Below are 10,160 nucleotides of genomic sequence, written 5' to 3' on the forward strand. Positions count from 1 at the left end.
GATGGCTACCAGGTAAGCAGTTCTTATTTTTTCTCTCCAGATAAAAGTAAAAATTTTGTTTGTCATAGTACCTAAACAACTTTTTAGTTCTCATTACCGAAACATGAGTTTGTAAATGCATATATTTAATGTAATATGTTGCGGTAATGATCATTTTTGATAATGATAATCTAAAAAAATGTAAATAATTCTATAGGAAATATGTTTTAAGTCCTCTAAAAAAATGGTTAAGTTCAAACCTTAATCTTATATGTGCAAAAAAAAAAATCAAGGGCTTTATAAAAATTCTGATGCTGGACATCTTCTAAATCTGAATTTCTTGAGAATCACCCAATTAGAGGTACAAGTCAGGTTCACAAATATATCTTGCCTATTATTATGGGCAAAATCCAACGGATGTTTAAAGTCTAGGTTAAATATACAGAGAATGTAGAACTAACCATTACAATTTGATGCACCAGAGAAACTGATGAGATCACTCATTTGCCCCCCCCCCAAAAAGTGCTATGTCATACTCTATAAAAGAAGAACAGCAGCCTGTGTCTGGTTTCTGCCAACAAACTTTTCTTACACATACAATTTATTTGGTGATGGTTTCCTGATCAGTGAATATGGTGACTCATTTGTGAATTTCTTTATGTTCTAATGAGATTAAGCAAGCCAAATATAATATTGTGACATATCTGACGTCAGATTAAAAAAATCACATATGTACAAAACTGTGTCTTCACAGTCTTCCGAAAAGAAAAAGATTGCAAAAAAACTGCAAATAAGGAATAGAAAATGCTGTCCCACTCACATACTTTAAAAATATATATATATATATATATATATATATATATATATATATATATATATATATATATATATATATATATATATATATATATATATATATATATATATATATATAAATTAGCATAATAAATTTAAAAAAGGTTAAGCATGGAAAAAAGCGTAGTATACTTTCTTATATCCACTAGTAAACTGTAGTGTGCTGTATATTATAAAACTGACTACACTTTGTTACTATATTGTACAGTATTGTGTAGTAGTATTAACTTTAGTGACGAAACGTTTGAAAATGCATATTTAAATAAGATAGTATATTTTAATACAAATTTAAAACACTTATTCAAAACACTATATAGTATCTAGAAATGCAGTTTACTTAGTGAATATTAAAGTGTACTACAGTCCTTTTTCATGTAGGCTTCTTAATCACGTCATCTTTTAATTAACTGAAGCGTGTCGCTTAAAAAGTTTTATACAGTACGGGCTTTTATTTTGACAGTTGGTTGGGTTGGTCATCCTCATGCGTCATTTCGGGAATATACTGTACTGTCTCGGTACACTACAACTATTACTCATCATCATCATCAATCAAGGAATAAAGAAAATCATCAATCAAGGAATTAGTGTATGGATTTTGTTGTCACAATGGGCGCATATTATATTTCTATACGTTACGTCGTTCTTCGGGAAATACTATGAAATCAGCTAAAGTTGATTTAATGTGAAACTCTCGGGACTGCTCGTTACAGACAGTGGTGTACTGCATCTCTGTTAATCTCTAGTTAGGATTCCGAGCCACCTTTAGCTTCTTTTTGTTTTGGTCCAGGTCAACAGTCCATTTTTGTAATGTAAACAATTCTGTGTAATAATGTTTGTTAAAGTTTTGGCTACTTAAAAAAGGTTAATTAACACATTTAAGGGTTTAGATTTGATGACGATATTGAAGTTTTATGTATTTGGTTTTTATTTGTAATTTGTTTATTTTTATCTCTATTTTTAACAATCCATTTATATTTAGTTCAGTTTCGCGATTGTGTTGTTTACTGGTAAATAAAAGAGGAAGTGTTTCAAAGGATGACTCACAAAGATTCTCCGGAAATTTTTTTAAACCCCATGCAAATCAAACTCACAATTGTCATTTGTTTTCTACATCAATATCAATACACTTAATAAAAAAACTTCCTGTAATGTTTTTCTTGCTTTCTTCTTTTGTCATTACAGAAGTTCTACTGTTGTATTATTAAGTGTATTGATATTGATGTAAAATAATTGTTTCTTTGTTTCTATAATGTGTTGTGCGCTATTGGTGATGTTCTGGTGAATAGAAACCAGATCCCTATATCTTCCTGGAATAATGCCCTAAAACATCCCACAAAAGAATTGTGGTTTAAACCGTAAACAGCTGAAGGTTCATATGTTATTTGATTCGGAAACTATTAAAAATAAAAATAAAATTGTGGTCCTTGGGTAATTCAGCTGCATTATATGTCGACACATGAATGTACATTTAAAATGCATTCAGTTTAATAACATGGTTTATAACATAGGTGTAGCCAGAAAATCCCCGCACAGCTGGTTGCCACAGCTATCACGTGGAATTGGAGATCCCCATATTCCCATATAGACAGCTACAGTACATAAGAGAGATATTTTCTTTAATAGACATCAAAGTGAACCATGCTGTCTCTTATGGTTATTTTCTTCCTGCTCAAAGGGGGTCGGTAATTGGAAATTTATTCTAATTTATAAACCAATATCGCAATTGAATATAGATCTATTTTTGCTTAAATTGGATGGAGACGTTGGCAGGATTATAACGCATTTTTGCTGTTTTATTTTACAGTTTGCCTTTTGGATATAGTGACAAATGGGGATACGAATGTTGTGTTTGGTGAAGATGCCTCGCTCTCTTGCGCGCTCTCGAACCCATCTGGAGTCAAGCAAGTGACCTGGCAGCGGGTGCACGGGGAAGAGCGCGCGGAGACCCTGGCAACATTCAGCGAAGTTTACAAGAAACGTGTGGAGGATCAATATGTCGGAAAAGTCTTTTTTACGATGGCGTCATTTAATTCAACGTCTATCGTGATCAAAAACGTCACATTTGAGGACGAGGCTTGCTACATTTGTTCCTTCCAAGCGTATCCAGTAGGAGCCAAATGGCAAACATTATGCCTCACTGTTAAAGGTAGGCAAAGTTGGCTAAGGGCAGTGATAAAGAACAATTAGGAATACTTTACAAGGATGCTATATTAGTAAATATGAGTAAATGCATGAACAAACAACGAACAATATAGTTCAGCATGTATTAATTCAATATAATAATTCATGTTAGTTCAGGGTGCATTATTTAATTAGTTACCAGTTACTTGATGTATTAGTAAATGCTAAAATTAACATGAACAAAGATGAATAAATGCTGTTAAAGTATTGACCATTGTTAGTTTATGTTAGCTAATGCATTAACTTATTGTTAACAAATACAATCTCATTGTACAGTGTTGCCAAGCCATACATATTTACAGTATATCTGAGCATTAAACCCACGTTGCCATATAGCGGGGCATGTTGTCACAATGGGTCCCTGCTGTTTATTCAAATTGTTAAAAAGTTAAAGAATTTACAGTACTTAATAACTGACTCTTCAGTGCCTTTTCAAATAAAATTAAACCGTAAATTGATAATAATGAAAAAAAAATCATAAAACTGCAAAAATATAAGGTAATATACAAAAACATCCACTGTTTTGGCTAACAAAAATTGTAATAAACAAAACATGTAAAAATATACCAGAGAAAAAAGTTTATATTTTCTATTAAAATATACCTTTATTAAATACTTAAAAACTTCATTATCCAGGAGCTATTATCAAAATAAGTATATTATAATTAAATTGAAATTTTAGTTTGAATGATAGTCTCTAAATGCAAATTAATCAGCATAAGTTTCAGACTGCTTGTGTGACAATTTGCCCCAGTGTTGTGTTACTGAAAAGGTTCTTCATAAAGCAGAAATGAAACCTAAATAAGAGTTTCAACTTGTGGGCAACATTGATATTTTATAAAAGACGCTCATCGTAAAGGATAATGCTGACCAAATAGTCTTATTGCACCTGGCACTTTCATTTCATGTTTAAAAGCCAAATTTGATACTGTAGTTTCAGTTTTAAAGAAATGATAGAGAGATCAAACAGCTGGCACAGCTCAATGAGCATGTGATACTTATTAGAAAGTAATACTGTATCTAAAAACACATGTAGCCTGCTTTACGTTTAACTATATCCTTAAGCTTCAAACTAAATGGACAATGTATTTTCTCAATTTATATGCAATAAATGTGCCACATACACTCTAAAAACAAACGGTGCTAAAAGCACTAAAAGTGGTTCTTGGCTCGTAATCATAGCGGAACCATTTTAAGTGCCATATAGCACCGATAAAGTACCTGTGTAGCACCTGTGTACCTGTAGAACCATATTGTGTTATGTAGAACCATATCTGGTGCTATAGTGGTGCTATATGACCCCCGTATGGTTCTTCATTGGTGCTATATAGCACTAAAAATGGTTCCTCTATGATTACGAGCCAAGAACCACTTTTAGTGCTATTTAGTATCGTTTGCTTTTATGGCAATTCTGCCTTTTGCTTTGAAAGATTGAATATTCAAGACATTATGCTGTTTTTTTCCAGGTATATCGGAAATAACAGCATCTATAAAACCTGCATCCAGTTCTGATTCAGATGTTTCAGTCACGTGTTCAGCCACTGGTAAACCCACACCGATACTCCAGTGGAAATCCACAGAGAAACACCAGAACCTCAATCTCTCTGAATCAAATACTTCAATACAGCTCAACAGTGATGGTTCAAACACCACCACAAGTGAACTTAAACTTACATTGTCACAATTTCATGGGAAGTATGTGGAATGTGTGGCTGAGAGTGGCAAAATAGAGAAAAAGTACCAAATATACTTGCCTAGAGAAGATAAAGATAAAGGTAACTCGCTTCAATGTATACATATCAGGTGTATGGGGCAGTAGTGGCTTTATTGGCAATATTGTAATTCCACCATTAAGCTGAATAATCAAGATGCATGTTTGTACTTTTAGTAACATTTTTTTGTTTTAATAAGTTAATTTAAATGCAAAAGTTAAGCTTATTTGGAACCAATTGATAGAGCATGATAGCAAGGAATGCACATCCTCACAAAACATACATTTTATGCATCGTCTGCAATTTCTGTCAAGTTGTATATTTTAATTGTACATTTTTGGTTGTTTTACAGGGAATGTCACATTAAGAAATTACACCATTACAATTTCGCTTCTGATTATCATCGGTATTGTAATTATCTTTCTTTACATCAGGTTCAAAGGTATGCAACAATAGTGAAATTTAAAATACCAGTTTTAATACCACAGTAAGGTATTAACCAGTACTAAAAATTTATTTTTTTGTTTTACAGATGAAGGGATTAAACATTCTACTTGTATACCATGAACAACATTTCAGATGGACTGTATAGCTGCCACTTTATTTAAAATCTACAAGTCTAGATCCTAATATTGTTTTCTATGAAAATCACTCTTTATGTTTATCCCACGAGTATCAGCTAAAGGCTTGAAGGCAACATTGGAACTGGCACACATCTCGGATAATGAGTCTTCCATATGTAAGTCTTTGAACAGGCACGGTGTCTGTGGCAGAACACTATGGAGGAAGCCACTGCTCTCCAGTGAGCCTGAAGTTTGCAAAAGAGCACCCCGGCAAACCCTAGTGCTACTGGGAAATATTTTATGGACTGATGAAAAGTTGAATTGTTTACTATGGCGCCGTAACGGCACAGCTTACCAACATCAAAACATCATCCCAACAGTGAAGTATTGTGGAGGGAACATAATGATAAGGGCCTGGACCACTTGCCATCATCGAGAGGGGGATTAATTCCCAAGTTTAACAAAATATCCTACAGGATAATTTCAGGGTGGTTATCTGCCGGTTGAAGCTTAAAAGTTGGTTGATGTAGCAGGACAATGACCATCAAAGTAAATCCACCACAGACTGGCTTAAGAAAAAACAAAATGCACTATTCGGAGTGGCCTACCCAGTCAACACAGGAGATCACACGATGATAACAGTGACGTCACACCATTCTCATACCGTGATAATCACAGTGTGAGCTATATGTGAGCTCATTGTGAATTCAGAATTTTGAGTTCATGGTATGAGCGCACAGTGAGTGTGGCGTGACCTCACATTGTGACCATGTTGGGAGCGCACGGTGAGTGTACCGTGGCCTCACGTTTTGACCGTGATATGAGCGCACAGTGAGTGTTTCATGACCTCACACTGTAACCATGATATGAGCGCACAGTGACCTCACATTGTGACAATAGCTCATGTTGTGAGGTCATACTACACACACTGTGCGCTCGTACTATGGTCACAATGTGAGGTCGCAGTACACTCACAGTGAGCTCATACTATGGTCACAATGTGATGTCACAGTACACTCACAGTGAGCTCATACTATGGTCACGATGTGAGGTCACGGTACACTCACAGTGTGCTCATACTATGGTCATGATGTGATGTCATGGTACACTCACAGTGAGCTCATATCATGGTCACAATGTGAGGTCACAGTACACTCACAGTAAGCTCATACTATGGTCACAATGTGAAGTCATGGTACACTCACAGTGAGCTCATACTATGGTCATGATGTGAGGTCATACCACACTCACTGTGAGCTCATACTATGGTAACAATGGGCAACAATTCCTTTGAAAAATGTGTAGGTCTGATTCAGAACTACTGAAAGCGCTTGCTTGAAGAAATTGCTACCAAAGGAGGTTCAACAAACTATTAAATTCAAAGGTTCACTTACATTTTACTCCAGCACTATGAATGTTTAATAGGTGTTTTTAAGTAAAAGACACAATAAACTAGAATTATTTGTGTGTTGTCAGCTTATGCACATTGTGTTTGTCTATTGTTGTGACCTAGATGAGGATCAGATCACATTTTTGGCAAATAACTGTAAAAAACAGTTAATTCTTAGGCGTTTACATACTTTTTCTTGCCACTATACATTTTTATGACATACAGTATTACAAGCTTTTGTAAAATAAAGTGCAGTGATGAATCATACATAAAGAATAAATGTGTATTAAACGTGTTGGTCTTATGTTGACCCTAATGTAATAAGCTCACTTATTGCTGTGATTTTAAGTTATTTTGCTGTGAGTGTTGTGTACTGGTTTTCTATAGGAAAACTACATAGTTTTTTAATACTTTACTATGTTCTTACCTTAACTAAGATGAAATAAATCCTGTTTTTTTTTATTGCATGCACTTCATCTTCGTGAATGTGTTGGCATTTGGCCTGGCCCATTCATTCCTATGGGTCCAAACAGGGATGCATTTAGAAGCAACCAAACATTTTCATGTTTTCCCAATTTAAAGACAACTACACAAGTAGTGTTTGGTTGATTCTAAATTCATCCCTGTTTGGACCCGTGGGAGTGAGTGGGCTAGACTAGATGCTAACACATCCATAACGCGCTGTACAAAGATGTGCATGCATTGAAAAAAGACAGGGATGTATTATTTCGTCTGAGTTGGGGTAAGAACATAGTGAAATGTTGAAAAACTGTGTAGTTTTCCTTTAACATTATAAACTACTGCTGTAATACATATTATAATATATAAATAATAATATTTAGAGTTTGTGTTTTTTATGTATATAATTCATTTTAGTAGCCTTGTTTATGTTCTCTGCATTTTTTTATTGTCACATACAAAATTCATTGGATCTTTACAATAAAGCAAAAATGTGAGTGTTCAGTATAACAAGCCGAGTTACCTTTTTTCACTTCTTCTACTCTTAAAGGAAAACACCACCGTTTTTTAGTATTTTAATTAGTTCTTCCCTCAACTTGGACGAAATAATACATACCTATCTTTTTTCAATGTGTGCACTTGATCTTTGTGCAGCGCGTTGTAGATGTGTTGGCATTTGGCCTAGCCCCATTCATTCCTTGGGATCCAGGCAGGGATGAATTTAGAGGCCACCGGACACTTCCGTGTTTTCCCTATTTGAAGACTGTTGCATGAGTAGTTACACAAGTAAGTAAGGTGGTACAAAATAAAACGTTAAGATTTTTTGGGCGGATAAAAAATGATATAAAAACTATATTGTATGGCGGAAGAGCACTTAGTTTGCAGCACTTCGACCTCAGCTCGCAGTAACATCATCACTCCTGACTACTCTCCCATCGCTCAAAAACTTGTGTCAATATTACTGTGTGCAGTGCTACAAACTAAGTGCTCTTTTCGCCATTCAATATAGTTCTCATTTTTATCTGCTTAAAAATTGTTAAATCAATTCAGATTTACGAGTCATTTCAACTTACTATTATTAATCTTTACTAGAGATGAGTTGTTATAACTACAGATGAGTTGAAAAAGTTGAAAAACTTTTTTTTATAAGTCAACTTAATTTTATAAGTTGTAGCAACTCATCTTTTGTCAAGATAAAATAATAGTAAGTTGACATGACTTGTAAATCTGAGTTGATTCAACAAAACTTTTTTAGGCAGCACAGATTTTTTACAGTATATACAGTACTATATTGTAAATAACTCATACGTTGTGCTGGGTGCGGGAGTGCTCAGGGGAGTTGTATTTTCGTAGGTTTGTACCACGCATTGTTTATTGTTTCGCATGGCTTAAAGAAAACTACAGTACAAGTAAAAATAGTATTCAACCCGCCAAAAGTGGCAAGTAGGGGTGGCTGTCATACATGCCACAGGTGAAATCTACCTGCATTTGGGGTTGATGTCAAGCCCTTTAATGCACTGTAACAAAATGCAACATTTTTGTCAAATCAACATATATTTTTATGTTACTTTAACTTAGCAAATTAAGTTAAATAATTTCAACTTGTTTTTAAAAGTTAAACTTAAAATAGTATGTTGAATTGACTTGCAAAACCAAGTTGTTTTAACTTCTTGCTGCATTTTTTACAGTGTGGGGATTATTTGAAGGGTTGTTCCCAAACTGCCAACACACATTTATGTCCTAACACCTTGTTTAAGCAGATTTTACATAATATGTGCCCTTTAAATTACAACCCAACGGGTTTGGTTAATCCCTTTTGGACCCAACTCTGGGTTGGAAATAACCCAGCAGTTTTTGTTAGTGTAGTGTTTGCTACTTTCTTTTTAAATCCTAGAAACAGTCCTAAAAGTCCCCACATAACCCAGGTATTATCTCAAATGTATGCATGCTATCCTTATCTTCTATTTGTGGCATTTATTGAAAAATACTAATATTTTTAATGGTTTTGCAGCCTATGGATTTTTGAGAAACAGACCAGAAATTGGTCATTGGAAATCTTGCACTGTACCTCCTAAACTCTTTTCTTATTCAAACCTGTTGTGTCTTTGTTTACATCCTGCCACAAAACAGATGCAGGAAGAGTAAAAAAAATGTAAAGGTGTATTGGATGATGAAATTTAAATTAATTAATTAAATGCTAAAATAACAAATAAAATCGCAAAATATGTCCCAAATTAAAAAATTAAATGCTTAAATAAAAATGTAAACATTAAATTATAAAATTTTTAAGGTGATAATGACGAACTGAAAAATAAAATGAAATTGATGATTTGACATTTCATTTTCAATGCAATAGGCTACTTCCTGAACTTCAGCCAGCTCCTTGTTTCCTGTCTGCCATTATTGGACAAACTGATTAATCCAGGTGTGTCTGATTATTGTTGTTGTGACTACTGAGGTCAGGCACACCTGGATTAATCAGTTTGTCCAATAATGGCAGACAGGAAACAAGGAGCTGGCTGAAGTTCAGGAAGAAGTGCAGCTGGGCATAAAGCCTATTGTGGCAAGACTGTCAATATTAAAATTAAAAGGCAAACTTGAAAATGAATCTATAAATACATTTTTAAAGGATTTGTATTCATGCCCAAGCATAGTGACAAAATAAAAATGTAAAGCGGAGTTTTAATTTTATGTTTTAATTTTATGTATCTCTTTACTTTATTGGTTTTCATTTTCGTTTTTAACTTTTATGCAAATTCAATGGGTCTAAAAGTTGCTAAATGTAGCAATAAAGTGGATAAGTTGGCGACTTGGCGACATTGCTACAGCCAATCCCCATTTCTTGTGCAAGTAAACCCCACCCACTGATAAACAATGTATTTGCATACAAGTTGTAAATGAAAAAGCATGAAAAACATGAAAATGAATAAATTAAAGAGAACATAAATTAAAACTTGTCATTATTGATTAGGCATGCATAAAGAGCCTTTTTAAAAAGTTATTTATAGATTAATTTACAAG

General features: G+C 34.0%; 1 protein-coding gene across 1 annotated transcript; it reads left to right on the forward strand.

Annotated features, from left to right (window-relative positions):
- The first annotated feature begins 1,323 nt into the window (after window positions 1-1,323).
- LOC129444906 (nectin-3) lies at window positions 1,324-6,069 on the forward strand. Its single transcript, XM_055205921.2, has 5 exons — window positions 1,324-2,512; window positions 2,639-2,980; window positions 4,482-4,790; window positions 5,080-5,169; window positions 5,260-6,069. Exons 1-5 carry the CDS (start codon window positions 2,473-2,475, stop codon window positions 5,292-5,294), a joined length of 816 nt encoding a protein of 271 aa, XP_055061896.1. The 5' UTR covers window positions 1,324-2,472; the 3' UTR covers window positions 5,295-6,069.
- The last annotated feature ends 4,091 nt before the right edge of the window (window positions 6,070-10,160 follow it).

This window comes from Misgurnus anguillicaudatus, chromosome 3 (assembly GCF_027580225.2).
Source record: "Misgurnus anguillicaudatus chromosome 3, ASM2758022v2, whole genome shotgun sequence".
Taxonomy (NCBI): Eukaryota; Metazoa; Chordata; class Actinopteri; order Cypriniformes; family Cobitidae; genus Misgurnus; species Misgurnus anguillicaudatus.

What these genes read in the sequence shown, in the direction of transcription:
- LOC129444906 (XM_055205921.2), top strand. Translation starts at nt 2,473, where the DNA reads ATGCTGTCTCTTATGGTTATTTTCTTCCTGCTCAAAGGGG. An exon ending in TTTCTTCCTGCTCAAAGGGG is followed by an intron (nt 2,513 to 2,638) that starts GTCGGTAATTGG and finishes TTTATTTTACAG; the next exon opens with TTTGCCTTTTGGATATAGTG. An exon ending in TCTTTACATCAGGTTCAAAG is followed by an intron (nt 5,170 to 5,259) that starts GTATGCAACAAT and finishes TTTGTTTTACAG; the next exon opens with ATGAAGGGATTAAACATTCT.